The sequence below is a fragment of the Anthonomus grandis genome, chromosome 22 (genome assembly GCF_022605725.1).
Source record: "Anthonomus grandis grandis chromosome 22, icAntGran1.3, whole genome shotgun sequence".
In the NCBI taxonomy this organism is placed as follows: Eukaryota; Metazoa; Arthropoda; class Insecta; order Coleoptera; family Curculionidae; genus Anthonomus; species Anthonomus grandis.
This window is the reverse complement of record NC_065567.1, coordinates 26,269,810-26,289,833: the sequence shown is the minus strand read 5'-3', so window position 1 is coordinate 26,289,833 and position 20,024 is coordinate 26,269,810. Positions and strand designations below refer to the sequence as shown.

Below are 20,024 nucleotides of genomic sequence, written 5' to 3'. Positions count from 1 at the left end.
AGATAGACTTAGTTCAATTAATCGGTATAAATAGGTTTGGTCTAATTTTTTAATTCATAACAGTGTAAAAGGGGCCTTAGTAGAGACATAAAATGTCAAATAAAAACGTTTGACATTACAACAACAATAACTTCTTCCGGTGTCGTAACGCGCATGGGCAACGCCCGCCATTTTCTTTTCAAATTTCTTAGAAGGTTCGCCATTTTGTTTTGGATGCGCAAAGAATGACGCAATAGGCTGGATTCAATTTTAACACATATGTTTATATGGTTTTGGCAAAATAAAATAATAGCCAAACCGAGCGATAAAAGCCTGTGTTCTCGATTGGTTGCGGTCTGGTTTGCCGTTTCGGCTTCTTATTATTGGATCCTCGTTAAAATTCACGGCCTTCTTCACGACCTAGACGTTACATTAAAACTACCGTCGTCGTTTGGTCGTTCAGTCGTTATCAAAGAGTTTTGGTGACCGCATTGCACCTACCTATCGTCGCCCGACGTTCATTGTTATTATTCTTTTGCGGTCGCGCGACTTGACATTGACCGCCAAAATTGAATTAATTTTATTTTTGTTTCGTTTAATTGTTTTTTTTAACGCGAATCGATTTTTTTTCTTAAAAAAAGAGTAAGTATGATTTTTTTTTAAATTATACAATGTTTTCATTATTGTTGATGTAAGGAGAAATAATTTTTGGTGCACACATCCAAGGCAGTTATTAATTTTAATTATGAGAAATAATAATGAAAATACCTCATTTAGGGAGTTTTTCAATTTTTAAATTTGCCGCACTAATTTCCCTAAGGGGACACTGATTTGCGCAACACTTATTTTTTAATTTATTTGAATTTTTTTGGTGATATAAAACTTTTGTTATTTATGAAGTTTTATAGTATATTGACCTCCTGATGCTGAACAATAGATCATATAACGTGGATCGTCGAACCCATTGGCAAAAAAAGAAATACAGTTAACGCTACATAAAAAAGTTAATAAATATTTAAATCAGCGGACGGCTTTTAAAAATTAATTTTAGTTTTAATAAAAATCGAAATATTAAATGTCAGCTGTTAAGTCATTAACATGCCATTGACAAATTCGAATTTATAATATAAGTTATTTAGCATCCCAGTCAGGCCTTTGGCCCAATTATTTTCCCATTATTTTATTACGTGTTTTCAATCCGATTGTTCGTTTTCAATGATAAGACGCGAAGAAGGTTATCAATTTAAATTGTTATTCAATGCGGCCTTTTATAGTTTTTTTTTAATTATATTTATAAAGTATACACCACGAATTCATAGTAAATCATATAAAAAAGTTGCTTGCCTAATCCCAGGCAACTCTGCGTATTATTTTTGAATTTCGCGCCATATGTCTCATTTTTAAAATGGCGGCGTTTCAAAAAGTTGTTTAATTTTTATTTTTAGTCAAAATTAAAAATGTTTTATTGTTCAACTTCTTTCAAGAGTTACTAAGTCACTAACCAAAACATTATCGAGGACATACTTAAAACCCTGGTCTTCTGACTATTAATTGACACAGTAAGTTTGATGCAAATCATTGATTTATGATCTGTAGATCCGCCATCATTGTAACAAAGATTGAATGTCTGAGCTGTGCCAGAGAAGAGTCGTATCGTCGGCAAATAATGTAAATGTCCCCTGTATAGGTTCGTTAGATCATTCGTTAATGCATAGAGCCCTGTGGTACTTCCTGAGTGAGAGAGTGATATTGAGAGTACTCAAAACCTACACATACACGTTAGCGACGACCTCCCAAATAAGAAGAAAACTTACACAATAAAAATGGCGGACATATAGGTTCAGGTTTTCACTTGAAAATTATCTTTGAAGCTTGCGGCATGCGCATTGAGTCTCCGGAAGTAGTTCTGAAGAATACGTCTGAACATCATCCACGAACTTAATAAATATATTTAAACTGCTAATGCAAATGACCACAAGTTGCCCGGTGACCGCCATTTTTATAGTTGTCTCCTTTTGATGTTGGTCACTCTGAACATTTTCAGTGTTGCCAACGAAAAATTGATTTAAATAAAGGTAAGGAAGTTGACCACGCTGAGAATAAATGATGAAATCATATTATATATTGTAACGAAATTCGGAAACACACTTTTATTGTCAACGTCAAAAACACTAACCTAACTCGCCTTGACTGTCGTTTAATTGTTTCCAAGGTAAAAACTGACTAAACAATTAAAACTGAATAAATTGTGACGAAGCGCGTCCTTTTTAAAACCCGATGGAACAGTTTCGAAATATTTAGAATTATCTTCATTGTTTTTGCCCAAAGAGACCAATAATTTTAAGAGAATACTGACAGTCAAAGCAAGCAAGTATACAAATTCTAGAAAATTAGAACTACAGGGATTTACAATAATATAACCTAAATAACCTAAATTGGGGCCAAAATGGGGCTCTCGAACAAGATGAACTACTTAAAAACTAAACTCTATAGATAAAAATAATAAACCAAACGTAAGTAGAACCCTAAAGAAACCCTACGAATCAACTTTAAAGGAGAATAATTAACGTATTTACATTTTCATAATAATATTATCTAAAAATCATAGTTCAAAATTTAACGGAGGTGCCTTAAATTTATATACTTAAAATATGATTTTGCAGGAGGATAGTGTCCATGTTCTGGAAAGCTTTCCTCTAAGGAGTAGAGTATTCGTTAGGTGGCGAAACTAGTTTCCAGTAAATAGACATTTTGAAAGATCTATACCATTTTTTTCAATACTTTTAGACTCATTAGACTCGTTGAAACGGGTATAATAAAAACCAAATGATAGGGTTTCAGTAACCTTTGTTTTTAATTTCAAAAATTTAAGTGAACACCATCATTTTTATGGTATTAGGATTCGTAAGATATAAAGCTTTATGAGAACAATAAAACATATATTTTAAAATGCATGCATCTATCCCTGTAACTTAAATGAAACTTCCTAAATGTTAACGAAATTCTTAAGCAAGTACAAAACAAAATCCTAAATAACTAATGCAACTATTTTAAATTCCTAAATAAATTGAACTTTCTGCCTTCCAAAAACTTTGTTTTATTTTCCTACAATTGGCACCACTGAAATTTGTCATAGTGACCAACATCTTTCACAATCACCCAAAATGGCGGCCACCTAGTAATGGTCATTTATTTTTCAATGGATTGGCAGTCGAGGTACATTTATTAAGTTCGTGGTTGGGACATCGAATTAAAATTCCCTTTCTAATAACATATGATAAGTTGACATTTATTTAACAAGTGACAGTTAAAACAGACTTTGATGCAACAGGGTTTTTGGGAAAAAAAATTATACTCCTGTGTTAAATGCATTTGAATGCTGCATTTTGCACTGATGCAAGGTGGTATTTTGAACTGTCACTTGTCCAGTAAATGTCAAATAAATAAATAAAATATTTGCATTTATTTCTTAAGCCGTAAGCATATTTTTAATACCAAAATTAAACGCGCATAATAAATTTTGCTCGTGGCTCAATTATTCTTTAACGTAAAACTATTCTTGGGGTGCTAAACTATCCTTCTCAAAATCCCATAATATTTGAATCAACCCAGACATCTGGCTTTATCTTCAGGCTGAATCGTGAATTTAATAATGTAGCTACTCTTCAATTTAATCAACACAGAAAAAGATTTATTTTAACTGCTTAATATTCCATTCCTTTTTATGAAAAGTAAACATTTCTCATAAGTGTTTCTATTTATGTTACTGAACAATCATTTAGTACCTGGCCAATCATCACGTTAAAATGTATGCGAGTTTCTCCTATTTATATCATGTTTAAAAGAGATTTTGATATTTTTAATAGCTCTCTTATAGAAATAAAAAACTATCTATTCTAGACCTTTACTACTCATGCTTCTATGTTAATCTGACCTTACCTTACTTCTGGACTTGGACATTTTAATATTTCGCTTATAGTCTTTTGTCTGATGTTTTCCATACAATATTTTCCAAATGACCAAATCCTGAGCAACAAAGCAGAAATGGTTCAGTCTCTGTTAGTCCTTTTCTTAACTCTGTTAGCATTGGGTCTTTTTTGTTCTTTAATTCATTTTTCTGTTAAACTCTTAAGTGTCCCAATATTGTCAGTTGATTAATACCTATTTTAATAGTTAAAATTTATTCTCCTGCTTTATAATAGAGGTTTTCCTGTTAAGCAGACTGATAGAGGAGCTACTCGAACGGTTTTTTCCATAAAACAAAATAAATTTTAATGTCGCTCGTCAAATTTGTTATTGCACCGAAAAACCAAACCTGATATCGCTGTAAACAAAAAGCCGGGCCCAGAAGTATATAAAACCGGAATGTTCCTATACCAATTTATGGTAATTAATGATTCTTTCTTTTCAACTGGATTAAAAATAAAGACAAATGAAGTTCAAGGTAAAGTTTTATAGTAATTTTAAATTCACTTATCTCCAGTGTGTCTTTAAGGTCGGTCACTTTTTCAAATTTAAACGACAGTAAAATTGCTTGATTGTTTTTAAAAGCGACACGCCTTGTTAAATACCCTGTTTATAGTTTGCCGGAAATTGTCAAAATAGCATGCGTACTGAACGAAAACTAGCCTCTGCGCACTATTCCACTATCCATTACAAGTTAATTAACCCCATAAATTTTTAGACGAGTTCATTGACAACCAACTCAAGGAAAGCCAAGTTCTCTAATTTTTTGCACAAAGAACATGATGGCATATCTGTTGAATAATACACACCTCTTTATGCGAACTGTCGTGGTTGTATGCTAATAAAAACATGAATCAGTTTCAGGATAAAATCTTTATTTGAATAAGTCATTAACAGATATTGTTCTGTCTGCGTACGGGATATGCATAAATTTTAAGTAAGAAAATGTAGCAAAAAATTGATTTTATCATCCTGGAAAATGGGGAGGATGTAAACAATATGCGCGGACTGGGTACAATTCCTCCCCTTCAATCAGTCTTTTCTTTTAGAAATGCAGCATTTTACAAAAATCCTTGCAACTTTGCTTCTTTTCTATTTAAACCAATTTGGATTGGTTTACGGACACGGAAGACTTATGGACCCCCCAGCTAGGAATTCCATGTGGAGGTTCGGGTTCCCTAACCCTGTCAATTATAATGATAACGAGTTGTATTGCGGAGGATATACAGGTTAGAATATAAATGACCTCCAGGCTCTATTTCGCATTAAAATTTAATGTTTTAGTTCAGTGGGAACAAAACGAAGGAAAGTGCGGAATATGCGGAGATCCTCATCACGTTGAGGAGCCGAGGCCTCACGAGGCCGGAGGCATGTTTGCTAAAGGAATCATTACCAGACATTACAGGTATTAAGGAATTGGTAATAATGAGTTCGTCTGTAATAAATAATTTTATTCAGTGTAGGCCAAAATATAGATGTAGAGGTTGAACTAACTGCAAACCATTATGGTCGCTTCGAAGTCTTCATTTGCCCAAATAATAACGACAAACAGGAGGCAACGCTGGATTGTTTCGAGAAGTTTCCTTTGTATCTGGCTGGTACTAAGGAAGTTGCCTTCCAAATTCCAGAAGATGGAGTCAAAAAAGCTGTATTTAGGTGCGTCTAATAAGTTCAACTGCATCGGCGCAAAAGAGAAATTTTAACCACCCCGAAATGTTGTATACACAATTTTTCCTAGGTACCAAGTTCAGCTTCCACCTTACGTCACCTGCACCCAGTGTGTATTTCGTTGGGTGTATTTTACGGGAAATCAATGGGGAGTTTGTGACAACGGGACCTACGCAGTCGGTTGTGGAAAGTCTGAGACGTTTATTAACTGTGCCGATATTGCCATTACTAGTAATGCAGGTGGTAAGTCCAATTTGAACAATTGATTCTCATTATGCTAAAGAAATCCTATTTGTTATTTTTGTTGAACTCCGAAAACACTGGCATTTAAAATAAAGATATACGCATCTTTCTCTCACGCATCACTTTCGCCATAAACCTATCTTTGTATTAATTACACTAAGAAAATCGCGAGCAAGCGTCAATCGAGTTTGTTAATTACGCTTATAAATTTGAAAGGCAACTATATTTTTTTAGTTCAATTTGTGCCTTCTTTTATGGCGAAAATCGTGTGTCACACAGTGATAGATAGGTAATTTTTTTAATAGTTTAATAAACAAATCGCAAGGAAGCAGTTCATGGTTTCAGTTCAAAGGTTTATTCCAGGCAGTTGAAAAAATTCTATGACGGTTTAACTGCCTGAAATTCTTAATAAAAATTATGAATCATTTTTTAAATTCAACGCGAATAAAAACGATATTTTATTTTAGAATTCGAGGCAGTTGCGGTAAAACAGTAGATCAACTGCCTGAAATAATAAATTCATTTACGCACATGCAATTTAAAAACTGTATGAAGGCTTAAGTTCCTAAATTTTTTTTTATTCCATGCCATTGGTTCATTGCTTGCAATAAAAAAAATTCCAGGCAGTTGAGGTAAATCCCTGGCTCAACTGCCTGAAATAATAATATATTTACCAGCATGGGATTTTAAAAACTGTATGACCGCTACAGTATCTAAAATTTCAAATAAAAGTCGCGGATCATTTTTTGATTCCAGGTAGTTGTGCCATTAATTTATTGCCTGGAATAAAAAGGTATTTTTCCATAATTCCAGGCAGTTGAGGTAAATCCCTTGCTTAACTACCTAGGATAATAAATTCCCTAAACCACACGAAATTTAGAAATTTTATAATGCCTCAATCGCCTGAAACCCCAAATAAATATAATTGATTAGTTTTTTATTCCGAGCCATTGTGTCACTGGTTCATTGCCTGAAATAAAGGGTATTTTGTTCCAGAATTCCAGGCCGTTAGGGACAATCCTTGGCTCAACTACCTGGAATATTTAATCTGTTTAACTATTTGGAATTTAAAAATTATGATAGCTTGCTTAACTGCCCAAAATTCAACAGAAATCTTATATGATTTATTGACTAAAATAAAAAGGTATTTTTATTATAAAATTCCATGCAGTTGAGGTAAATCCCTGGCTCAATTGCCTGGAATATTAAATTCATTTAGCCACATGGAAATTAAAAATTCTATGACTGCCTGAAACTCTAAATATAAGTCATGGATTATTTTTTTATTCCAGGCAGGTGTGCTATTGGTTCATTAACTGTAATAAAAAGGTATTTTTTCCCAGAATTCCAAGCAGTTGAGGCAAATTCTTAACTTAACTGCCTGGAATAATAAATTCACTTTAAAATCTACATAATATTTACAAACTATGATGTTTTGCTTAAATACGTGAAATTCCAAAAAAAATCATGGATAATTTTTTTTAATTCCAGGCAGTTTTGCCGTTGGTTCATTGTCTGGAATAAACAGGTTATTTATTCCATAATTCCAAACAGTTAAGATAAACACTTGTCTCAATTGCCTGGAATAATAAATTCACTTAACATGGAATTTCAAAACCCTATGACCGCTTAAGTGCCCAAAATTCCAATTAAAATTATGGATCTTTTTATTTAATTCCAGGTAGTTATGCCATTAATTATTACGTGGAATAAAAGACATTTTTTTTCCTAAAATTCCAGGCACTTAGGGACAATCCCTGGCTCAACTACCTGGAATACTAAATCTGTTTAACTAAACTACTTGGAAAAACTATGACGGCTTGCTGGCTAAAATTCCACAAAAATCACAGAATATTTTTTTTATTCCAGGCGGTTGTGCCATTGATTTATTGAGTGGAATAAAAAAATTATTTATTCTAAATTTCCAGGCAATTGAGCTAAATTCTTAGCTTAACTGCTTGGAATAATATTTTTTTTTAATCACATTCAATTTAAAAACTATGATGGTTTGCTTAAATACTTGAAATTTCAAATAAAAATCATGAATAATTTTTTTTATTCCAGGCAGATGTACCGTTGGTACATTGTCTGGAATAAAATGCTATTTATTCTATAATTTCACGCAGTTGATGAAAATATTTGTCTCAACTACCTGGAATAATAAATTCACTTTACCACATGGAATTTTAAAACTCTATGACGGCTTAAGTGCCTAAAATTGTAAATAAAAATTATGTTTTTTAACTTCCAGGCAATTGTACCACTGATTCATTGCCTGGAATAAAAAGATAATTTTTTTCCAGAATTTCAGGCAGTTGAGGTAATTCCGTAGCTCAACTGCCTGGAATAATAAATTCACTTAACAACATGGAATTTTAAAATTCTATGACCGCTTAAGTGCCTTAGATTCCGAATAAAAAATAATGGATCGTTTTTTTTAATTTCAGGCACTTGTGTCATTGATTCATTGCCTGAAATAAAAAAAATATTTTTTTTCCAGAATTCCAGGCAGTTGAGGTAAATTCGTAGCTCAGCTGCCTAAAATAATAAATTCATTTACCCACATTCAATTTAAAAACTCCATGATGCTTTAAGCGACTAAAATTTCAAATAACAATCATGGAATATTTTTTAAATTCCAGGCAGTTGTGTCATTGGTTAATTGCCTGGAATAAAAAAATTATTTTATTCGAAAATTCCTGGCAGTTGAGGTAAATCCCTGGTGTAATTGCCTGGAATAATAAATCCACGTAACCGCATCGAATGCCGGTTTGTCCAGGTCAATTGAGTTTGTTTATGATTATAAAATTGAAAGGCAACTATATTTTTTAGCTCACTTTGCCCCTAATAGTCCTCACTTTGCCTCACCATGTTTATGCAAGTTTCGGGGTTATTGAGTAAATTTTTTCTATTAACAACATTTTAGGTGCCATTCCTCCACTATTCATTAACGGAGACAACCCTTACCAACTCTACTATCAAGACTTACGGTTGGCATCACCTTTCAACCTCTTCCCTCTGGTTATTAGGGACCAAGTGTGCGTTTCTTCGAAATATTACAGAATGATCCCAGGCATTGACGACTGGTGCCAAAAGAATTGCTTGAGGTATCCACCGAATTGCCCTGCAGAGATCTGCGAATGCCCGTATGTAACGTCATTATCATGACAATTCTTTATTTAGTGATTTGTGATTGTTCACAGGTCGACTTGTGACGCTGTGGGAGACTTCAAAGGACAAACAGGAGCCGATGTTTACTGTATGGATCAATGTCTGGTTTACCCTGCTAATAAGTGTCCAAGGAAGCAGTGCGAGTGCTACGAAGAAGATAATAATATAGAAACCCTAGCTTGAACGATACGTATAACTTTTATAATTAAATAAATTTAAACGAATAGAATGTATATGGTTGATTACTGCCAAACAAATTAACGAGTCGATATTAGGTGTCCCCAAAGATAACAGGTTTTACAAGATGTGAACGACTTATTAATTGTTGTTTTATTAGCATGAAAAAGTATAAACTAGCCTTTGTTCTTAAGACTGGTTAGGTTCATTTGGTGAATTTATTATTATGAGATACCTGCTCCGTCTGGCTTATCCAATATCTCTGACAACGTAATAAAAAGAAAACCCCCCCGTCGATTTTTCACTTCGCTCTGTTGACTTAGGGATGGACCATTTCGCTCTCGAGTGGCCAAAATCTGATGTAATAAAAGCCGGTGTATAAATACCGCGGGGGCTGCGAAACTACCCTAATTCGATAAATCTACCCCGACTAACCTGATATCTTTGTTTGTCTTGTAAGTTAACACTGATTCTTTTTCTGTTTAGTTTTCATTTGCTCCCGTTCTTTTGACGATATCTGTCTTGTATGTGATGCGAATATAAAAATCTATGGACCGACGTAAAAGCTTAGAGGTATTCTTATAATATTAATTGTTTGCAATAGATATAGGTCGTATTAGCATGTTTGTCGATTCATACGAGTCCTAATAGTTATTTATGTAACAAGTGTGTAAAATGATACTTTTTTTATGAATGCGAAATTTATTACCGTAGAAGAATGCCACAATTCCCATATACATGAACAACAAAAAATATATACTAAATTCTACTACAGTTTCATAGATAAAATTTTCTTTATTGTGCATACATTTATTCTTTATATAAAATAAAAGAGTTTTGACATTCTAACCAAACAGATAGTTATTGTAACACTGTTCTTTAATAAGGAACACTGTGCTATCTATAGACATTAGAAGGAAATTAAATGCAGATCTGCGTTTGTCCTCCCTATGAAACACACATACGTGTTTTATATTTATGATATCCTAGTTATAAAATTTTGTCACCTGAAAATAGTTCGTAGTCATATATGATTAACTAGTATCTATTAGTACTATTCGTATTATTCGAATCCCCCGACTCAATCACCTTGACTATTATTTTTTCAAAGTACTTAGGCATAGAATCTGGCAGAGTCAAACATGGATAAGACAGTGATGGGTAGATAATAAATTTTAATTGTTTTTTATTTTTTACAAATCAACAAAAAGAAAAAAAAAATTTAAAATGACCGATCGGCGCCATCTTGATTTAAAAATTTACACTGTACGATTGGGGCATAATGAAAAACAAAATGGCGACAGTTTGAGGGGATATTCAAAAAAGTGCTTTTAAGAATTTTGTTGATTAAGAAATGATGTCAACTTTTTTTTATTTTTATTTGAGAAGTTTGGCGCCCAACAGGTGGTACTTAATTTTTTTTTTAATTAATTCCAGGCAGTAAGAGTTGTTTCTCCTTTCTTTCCTCTTTTGAATATTTCCTCACTTTTTAAAGTAAAGTATTGATTTATTTTTTCTAGGCAGTTGACCTCACTTTATAATAATTTCAGGCAGTTAAAGTAGTTTCTCCCATAAAGGAAAATACTAGATTTAAAAATGTACACTCTACGATTGGGGCATAATGAAAAACAAAATGGCGGCAGTGTGAGTGAATATTGAAAAAAGTGCTTTTAAGAATTTGGTTGATTAAGAAATTATGTCAACTTTTGAGAGAAGTTTGGCGCCCAACAAGTGGGACTTAAAAAAAAAAATTTAATTAAAATTAATTCCAGGCAGTAAGAGTTGTTCTCCCTTCTTTCCTCTTTTGAATATTTCCTCACTTTTTAAAGTAAAGTATTGATTTATGTTTTCTAGGCAATTGATCTAATTTCATAACAGTTTCAGGCAGTTAAAGTAGTTTCTCCCGTAAAGAAAAATACTGGGTCATTTCTTCCAGGTTTTTAGTGATTTGTTTAAGGTAATTTTCTTGGTTGATATCTAGTTAGTAATAGTATTTCAGTGTATGTGAAATTTTTTGTATTTCATTGAAATTTAGACAAGGCAAGTGAACCGCATAACAATAGTTAAAATGGCTCAAAATTTATGTGCAGTCATCTTAATATTTAACGATTCCGATAATAAATGCCTGTGAGGATAAAGTAACTTCAGTGTAGTCCATGTTTTTTGTAGACAGATTTGGAATTTAAGTGCAACCTGATATCTAGATACAAGTCCAAGCTTTTTGTAATTTTTTTACTTGGTAACAGTTTATGATTATAAGAGATTCAACACTTTCCTTGTCTTTACCAGATCCTCATTTTATTCAAATGGAAAAATAAAGCTTGTTATTAGTATAATTATTGAAGAGCACAGGGACCAGGATTGACTCCTGTGGTACACCACAGCTGACCTTGCCGTCTTCCATCTAATGTTTCAACAAACTGAAATCTAATTAAAATAATTATTGCATTCCCTTAAAACCCAAGAAAATTCAAGATTGAAGAGAAGAGAATTAGAGTTATGCATTTGCTCTCATCTGCAGCATATTCAATAGTGCAGTTGCACAACCAAAACCAGAGCGAAAACCAGACTGATATAGAAGAATTTTATATAAATTTAAGTATTCAAATATTTGTATGAATATCACTTTTTCAAGAAATTTGTACAGGTTTGTGATTGATTGATATTCATTTAATTGACATCATAATTCTTGTCCCACGGGGGCGAAATAAATTTCACTGTGTGTTTTATTCGTGAAGTGAAATGTGGGTGGTCCAAGGAAGACATGTGTGATGCAACAAGTTAATGGACTTGTGTTTATTTAACGAAACTGACAGTAATACGTCACATATCGCTCACGATGCTTGTTTTCCGAAGGTGTAATTCCGCCTAATCTAATTGAAAAACAATTTGCCGTTGATGTTTTGCTACTCAAACTTTGTTACCATTACTCGCCGGCTATTTTCGAACTGACGCCACAGGAAATATTGTTTGTTGTATTATTTTTAGTGTATTACCTTCGGAAGTTTTATGAATAATATGGAAAAAGTCGTGTGAAACATGATCGCGTGGCTCTTAATAGATCGGGGATATTTAATCACATGGGTGGCCTAATTTGATATACAAATAAGCCATATGTAACGATAAACGACTGATGAACATTTGGGCCTAATTGACTTTTGTTTATTTTATTTCGCGCTGGTGTCCGTATCAAATACTTTAAAAAAAAATCACCCATCAGTTATTGTTTTCCTTTTCGGTTTCAAATAATTTTTATTAGGGGGCAAGTAAAATTTAATTTACTACAAGTACTTCTTAGATTAGAATTTTATTTTAATGTGGGCGCCACTTCGGAAAAGAAATTTAACGGAATAAACACTTTTTTTTTAAATATGCAACTAAAAGGTTAATAACCTTTATTACTGGCATCCAAAGAAGGAAAATTATTATCGCCTGAAGATATTATTGACCGAACAACACGTACCATTTTCATTTCTCCTACCGACATTCTACTTTCTTCGGAGATAACTTTCTCTACACGCATCGCAACATCTTCATTACCACTTTTGCAGTTAACGAAGAAACAAGTTAGTTTAACATTAAAATGGTTTATTACGGATACGCCTCGTATTACCCCTATTTTAAGTATGCCGCTTTGGCTATCATTGCTGTGGCTTTGCCTATTGTCGCTCTGGTTATCTTGAAGCTGTTCCAGAAGCTGAGCGTCGGGAGGTGCAGGAGTATGGTATGTTTAATCGGGAAGACTGCTATTGTTACTGGAGCCTGCAGCGGTAAGTTTTATCAAAGGGGTGTTAAAATGAACTTAATTTAAATAAGTACAAACGTATCTTGATAATCTAGTTTTTAAAGAAGAATTGTTCTCTGTGATGTCATTTCATATTATTATAATCCATTTTCTAATTAACAAGTAAGTAAAGTCATAAGTAAAGCATAATGGTTTCATGGGTTATTAGTGTTATACATTTCCAAATGAAAACTTGGCTAGTAATTGCTTATTAAATTTCTTTCTTTCATGGCTATTCCAATTCCTAATAAAAACAATAATTTCTTGACAGATAAATTCACCCTAAGTGGGTTTCATAGAGGTATTAAAAATTATGATAATACGGCCCCAGGTCTAGGGGCTGTTTACTTGAAAGAAATGTTTACTTAACATTTTTAATGAAATATGGGTTACTCCTATACTCCATAATTGTTTTTAAAACTTTCTAGTAAATTCATAAACCAGCAAAATAATTAAGCAACTTGTATAAGCTTATCCTCTTGTATTCTAAAAACATTGAAACGTTTAATATTTATAATAATATTATTAAATTTAGATTGGAATAGGTTTAAGAGAGAAATTTTAAACAACGTCATGGAAGAAATGATACTCTAGAAAAAAATAGTCAGTTGGATTTGACAAATAATGCAACTAGTTTTGCGACAAAACTAAATTGATTGAAGTTGCCAGGTTTAATTATAAATACAATCAATAATCTGTTTTCTAATCGATATGTTTATGTCTAAACTTAGAATCATGGAAAAATTTGACCAAGGGTAACAAGTATTGGGATTCCGCAAGGCTCAGTTTTGAGTCCTTAGATAATGATTTTGAAATTTCAAGGAATAAATCGGAAATAGTTTTCTATACAAAGAAAAGATCACATTACATTAAACAAAATAATTTTTTTAAATTTGAACCAACCACAGGGAGCCTCTTTTGTGGTGTCACATTATACAGTGTGTCCAAAATGTCTAGAAAAATCCCTTTTACAGGTAAACCTGGTTGAAAGACGGACATATCGATTCTCTTTTATTGTTTGTATGTTTTCAAATTTCTGAAAAATATACTGGGCAGCTCTCAACTATTTTAAGTAGAACACCCTATTTATGAATGCATTTTTGGATTCTATGATAAATTCTAAACACATTTACCCCTACTGTAACACCCTATATTAATCTTGAACTGTTTTCACAATATCAACAATTAAAAATCAAAATTTTTAAAAACTTTACCAGGCTGTAAAACTTTAATAATTTAACTTTGAGAAATACGGGTTGCACTTTCCTGTCTTAGTTTTTTATAAGCTATTGCTTCTTTATTAAAGGTATTATAATAGAAACTTTGGTACAAAACAAAACTACTTAATTAAATGTTCAAAATGCTTTCCTTGCACTTTCTTTCAATACAATACAAATGTACCGCAAAAACTCTAGTTCAAACTGAACCAGCCAAACAGGTTTTAACGTGTTGTTTATAGGTTTGGGATTTCAAACGGCATTAGTGCTGGCCTCGAGAGGCGCGAGGGTGATCTTAGCCGATAAAGTGGACCTGTCCAAAGCAAAGAAGAAGATAATACAAAAAACCCACAACGAGAACGTGGTGACAAAACACTTAGATTTAGCTTCATTAGATTCGGTCCGGAAGTTTGCGAAAGACGTGAACGCGACGGAAGAGCGGCTGGACATCCTCATTAATAACGCCGGGGTCGGCTCGGTCGGTAATAAATACACCGAGGACGGACTGCATCCCACCATGCAGATCAATCATTTTGGACCGTTTTTATTAACACACTTGCTCACAGGTAATAACACTGAATGGTTCATGTGTAATATTCTGCAACCAGCTAACTCTTTTTAGATTTACTAAAGAAGTCTGCACCAAGCCGCGTGATTTTTGTCAGTTCAGCTTCGGCTTTCATCACGAACCTTACTGTAGACAACTTGAACTATCCTGAGAATCATCCCCTCTCGCTCTATTACACCACATTGATCTACGGTAACTCCAAGCTCTGCAACGTCATTGCTGCCAACGGATTCGCCGAACGTCTAAAAGACAGCGGAGTGACTTCCAACTCTTTACATCCGGGAATGGTCAATACTGACATTTATTTGAAGAGTGGCAGCTTTTTGGGTTTGAAATCGTTCGCCAAGCTCTTCAGGAATATTGTACTGTTCAGCTATGGAAAGGTATGTGTAGATGTACATGCCTAAATTAAATGATTAATATTTTATTTTAGACTGCAGAGGAAGGTGCTCAGACCATTATCCATTTGGCATTGTGCAATAAACTAAAGGAGGTCACTGGTAAACATTTCTGGGACTGCAGGCTGTTCCCATCTCCACCCGGCACTTGGAACAAGAAGTTCGCTGACATTATCTGGGAGAAGAGCGAGGAGCTGGTTGGATTGAAACCTGAGGAAAAGCTAAAGGAGGAATAAGAGAATTTTGTTTGTTTTGTTAATTTTTATATTTATTTTTAGTTTATGATGTTATAAATTGCTTTTGTTAGTTAAGTTGTTATTATTATATTCATTTTTCTTAAGTTGTTTTAGTTGCACATTAAACAATCAGTTTAAATGTTTTAATTAAATTGTTTAATTTTCCTGCATATGCAACCCAAAACCTCATGAAAAAAGAAGTGCGTCAAGGTGCCCTCTCCATTTACTGTGTACTCAGAACATTTATTTAAAGACGCATTGATGGACTACATAGAAAACGTAATTGTAATAAACGGAGAAATAATAAGTAATCGAAATTCAGAGACTTATAGACCGTGACATGCAACAGATATGATATGGTATGAAGCTAAAGTGTAAGAAGAAAGTAAAAACGTCACCGGCAACTTAAGATGACGAATCAAAAAAGCAGGATGTTCCTCAACATCTATACCAGAATAAGAATTTTAAATGTACTCTCAACTCTCCTATATGGGGCAAAAGCGTGGACCCTTACCAATGCCTCATCTATATTTGGAATTATAAAGAGTGGTGTTAGGCCTCATTAAGACCATTATTATCTTGGTGTATTCTTCTTGATCTTGATCTAGTCTTCGACAAATTGTAACCTGATCCACTTTATGGCCCTAGACAATAGCATCGCACGTTAGTATAGGTCTTATGATAGCTGTTCCAATTTATTTGCCTATTGAGTGTCTGACCTGCTAGGTAGGTACTTCTAAGTAGTCAAAAATTGAATCTTCAACTGCCTGAACGTCATTTCTCATTTTTCAGCCAGTTGAAGAATTTTTTTTAAGTCAGTCGAAACTCACTTTTCAACATCCTAGACGTAAATTTAAATATTTTTTTTTTAAATTGAAATAAGTCTCATTTTGTCTAGGCACTTAATATTTTTAATACTGCCTGAACGTAATTTCTTTTTTCCACGCAGTTGAACGAATTTAATTCTACTGCTAAATATTCACCTGGAAGCCATTCCCCATTATTCTTAGGAAGATGAATCGATTTTAATCGATATTTTCCATTTAGTCAGTCGGAGCAATTCACATTTATTTTTATTCACCTAAATGACCCAACCCAACTGCCTGGAATAAATAAAAAAATTTACACCCAGAGTGGACTCTATAGTTTGTCGACTTTTCCACCTGTCCTATCACTTAGCAGTGGATTTAGGAAGAAACACAACTTTGAATTCTCTCCATGTCTTAGGGGAGTATCTTAACGCCAAACTGTTCCAGGCCTTACTGAAATAGTGCTGCATAGATGCCCCAAGGCCTGTGGATTTAAAGGGAGAGAATAAGGAGAGTGCCCAGTTTGTTTTGTCGTCATATATTTTCCTATCGACAAGTAGCCAATCTGCCTTCGAGGATAAGTAAGGTATTCCATCTTACGTAATTCTACGGTACTAAAAAGTACCACCATCTCCAACTTATATTTCAGGGGAAAATAGAGGGTCGAAGGTTAGCAGGACGCAGACTCAGCAGCCCTATTTAAAGTACCAGTGAATAAATAAATAATTTGGACCAACACGGTGGCCAACATACATAGAAGAAGCAAAAACTTAAAATATCAAAAAAAAACTTATTTTAAAACATCCAATGGGCTTCTCAATCTCTAATAAAAATAAATACATGAAAATCTGTTCTAACTATTCAGCTGCTTATTAAGAAGTTATCTTGCTGTCTCAACATATAAGACTAATAGGATAAATAACTAAAACAACTGCATTATACATTGGTAAACTGTCTTATTTATTCAATTCAAAAATAGTAAAAATATATAGAATATTCTATAAAAAAAATGGTTTTGGTATCTTTAATAACACGACATTAAATTTTTTTATATACAAAACTACACTTACAGTAATAAAAACAATTAATAGAAATGCAACAATTACAGAATGGATTTCTTAATACTTATTTGTAGCCGCCATCATACAACACTACAAAATAAATGGTTTATATGCTAATAATATATAAATAACTACATTTGCGAGTTCCTCTTTTTTCTACCAAAGAGTTCGCGAATTCGGTGTGACATTTTATGGTCCTGGCCGCTGGTCGATTGGGGTCTCGGTGGTGAACTTTGCGATTCGCCTCTAGGACTGCTGCCATCTGTAAGAAATCGTAACAAAAACGTTAAAATTAGATCATAATAAAGCAAAAGAAGCTGCAGTTAAATATATAAAGCGATTATTGCCATCACACCTAAATTTATGAAAAAAACCGATCCAGAGATAAAATACTATGTGTTCGTTGTAGAACTTCTCAAGGCTCCTTACAGTTCAGTTAAATAAAAAAAAGCATACTCAGGAAAAATATTAGACAGTGTGTTAGTAGTTTCAGAGGCCTATTCATGCATGCTGTTAACTAACCATATGAATTTCCACTGTGATGTTCGTACATATACCGCTTTGGGGTATAATTTATTGGTGGTTCTGTTCTCGGTAACGGAGGAGGACTCTCTGCCAAATCAACATATGGAGTAATTAAATACCCTTTTAATATTTTAACGCTAAATTCATACTGTAAATCAGCCGTTAAAGTATGAATCGCGCATGAAGGTTAGTGTTTTTTTACAAACAAACTTTGGGTAATTTACAATTTTACATTTAAAAGGCATTACAGAGGAGTAACAGATAAGACTTACCTAAAGTGTGTCTGCTCGACTGGGAAGACCCGATGCTGCCGTTGTTTGAGTGGGTCTCATGTCTAAGAACCACGGAATCGGCCACATCTGGACTGGAAGTGCGACTCGATTGCGAACTGATTTCGTCACTTGGATCCTAAAAATTTTAATGTTAATTTAACATTCACAAGATGTTATATATCAAGAGGTGCATTACCTCACCCTGTACATCAACATTTAAATTTTCAACCGATGATGAATTGAAATTTATTTCTCTAAACGTAAACAAAACCCATTGTTATGCTAGACCATTATTTTTGCTTTCTAGCATCAGACTTTGGCCCCATTGTGAATAATGAAAAAATACCAGAAAATTTTCTGAATTCTATTCAAATTACTAATGTGAAGTCTGATGATGTCTTAAATCAAAAAGAATAATTTTGTTTTTTAAATTTTTATGTAATAAAAATTAATGATAGCAAAAGATCCCAGAACTCATTATTATTTATTGCCTTAACAAAGATAAAAAGATGCCAACTTAGGTATAAGGTGTTCATAACTGATAAAGTTCGTCGAGCAATTTTCCACATATTTTCCACATCTTTATCGATTTTATTACCGAAGTAGTGATTATTATGACATAAAACTGACATTGCAAAAAAAAACCATCGGCCAGGCCAGTCTTTTAGTAACAACGAAAGAAGCAACAAGTTGGTGAAAGATGAATAATTCGCGTAGAATCAGGTTTGTGCTTCAGTACTTTTTAGAACGTTTCCTACAAAGGATTGTTGATCGAGTGACAGACCAAACTGCGAGAAATGAGACCGTCGAACAAACACCTCAAGTTGAAACTCCAGAAGAAACAGTTGAGTCAGAACTTGAAGAGGATCTGGACAACACTGTAAGCAATAGGGTTGGAAGAGTTGCAGATATTGACCGCCATGACACTTTTGGCTTGCCTCCATTATGTTCTGGACATTTGATGCCTCCCACTATTGCCGCTCAACCAACTCCAGCACGTCAAACTGGATTATTCAGGCATCTCGTACACCTTTATGATCAATCATCCGTGGTGTTTTTTGCATGTATTATGATCGCTGCACTTATATGCATATGGATCTATTATTTGTGTTTTGAATCAAATACCTATCAGACTAGGAATGACGTTGCTTTTAAGAGCTTTTCAGCTCCTCAAGAACATGAGACTTTGATTCCGCGTTCTGGACATCCTCGCATGGGCATTTACCTAAATTATTGGATCAGAATCACTCCGGAGATGGTGTGGGCTTATTCAATGCTTGTATTGCTGTTATTTTTTTATTTTGCTATAAGGGATGAGTGACTTTGTATTATGGTTTATGAGTGTTTTTATTGTTCTGTAAGTGCACACTTTTTATATATGTTTAATTTTTTTAAATATTTTATATCAACAATAATGTTTGTTTCAAAATAAATAAATATATAATTTTATATTAATATTTGCTGTTTTTGTAATTAAATATTCTATTGTTGAGGACAATAGTCCATATTTTTAATCCTCGCCTTAAAAAACTTCAAGGTTAGTTCATGTTAAAAATGTAGGTAACCCACCACACACCTAGCAAATAAACGGTATAAGACACTATAGGGATTGATGAGGATGAAAAAGATGAACAATTTTGCTGAGCCAGGAAATATTTATGTTACTATTCCTTTATAATAAATAAAATGAGATATACAGGGGTTATTCATGACATATGGGACGGAACATTTGAGCTAAATTACAGGGCAAAAAAAAATCTGAGTCATTCCATAAACACCTTTTAAAATTATTTTTATGATATACAACGTGTTTCAAAGAGCAGAAACATATCAAAGTTACGTTTTTTTAAATGATAAATAAAGGTAGCTTTTATTAAGGTTTACCCAGCCTAAATATTAAAGTTTTCAAAATATTTTGTGTTTTGTGAAAATACTAAGACAATTTCAATG

At 33.4% G+C, this 20,024-nt stretch overlaps 3 protein-coding genes across 8 annotated transcripts in view; 2 read left to right on the top strand and 1 right to left on the bottom strand.

Annotated features, from left to right (window-relative positions):
- LOC126749085 (uncharacterized) overlaps nt 1-9,260 on the top strand; it is a 37,759-nt gene extending 28,499 nt beyond the window's left edge. Inside the window, exons 1-7 of one of the 3 annotated variants that reach the window (XM_050458711.1) lie at nt 428-621; nt 4,995-5,174; nt 5,230-5,350; nt 5,404-5,601; nt 5,684-5,856; nt 8,783-9,002; nt 9,060-9,260. In XM_050458711.1, the coding sequence (XP_050314668.1) occupies nt 4,997-5,174; nt 5,230-5,350; nt 5,404-5,601; nt 5,684-5,856; nt 8,783-9,002; nt 9,060-9,210 (1,041 nt within the window). In that variant the 5' untranslated portion in view covers nt 428-621; nt 4,995-4,996 and the 3' untranslated portion in view covers nt 9,211-9,260. Of the gene's footprint in view, nt 1-427; nt 622-4,347; nt 4,424-4,994; nt 5,175-5,229; nt 5,351-5,403; nt 5,602-5,683; nt 5,857-8,782; nt 9,003-9,059 lie in introns of those variants that run through there. The other 2 variants (XM_050458709.1, XM_050458710.1) reach the window with 2 other exon arrangements.
- Nucleotides 9,261-11,974: 2,714 nt separating this feature from the next.
- Nucleotides 11,975-15,559, top strand: LOC126749086 (retinol dehydrogenase 11-like). The gene is made up of 4 exons (XM_050458712.1): nt 11,975-12,974; nt 14,448-14,771; nt 14,828-15,156; nt 15,207-15,559. Exons 1-4 carry the CDS (start codon nt 12,788-12,790, stop codon nt 15,405-15,407), a joined length of 1,041 nt encoding a protein of 346 aa, XP_050314669.1. The 5' UTR covers nt 11,975-12,787; the 3' UTR covers nt 15,408-15,559.
- A 1,593-nt stretch (nt 15,560-17,152) lies between these two features.
- LOC126748162 (spectrin beta chain, non-erythrocytic 1) overlaps nt 17,153-20,024 on the bottom strand; it is a 47,232-nt gene continuing 44,360 nt past the window's right edge. For 3 of the 4 annotated variants that reach the window (XM_050457201.1, XM_050457198.1, XM_050457199.1), the window contains 3 exons: nt 18,075-18,210; nt 17,800-17,889; nt 17,153-17,539 (listed from right to left, as the gene is read on the bottom strand). In XM_050457201.1, the coding sequence (XP_050313158.1) occupies nt 17,409-17,539; nt 17,800-17,889; nt 18,075-18,210 (357 nt within the window). In that variant the 3' untranslated portion in view covers nt 17,153-17,408. The remainder of the gene's footprint in view (nt 17,540-17,799; nt 17,890-18,074; nt 18,211-20,024) is intronic. The other variant, XM_050457200.1, reaches the window with a different exon arrangement.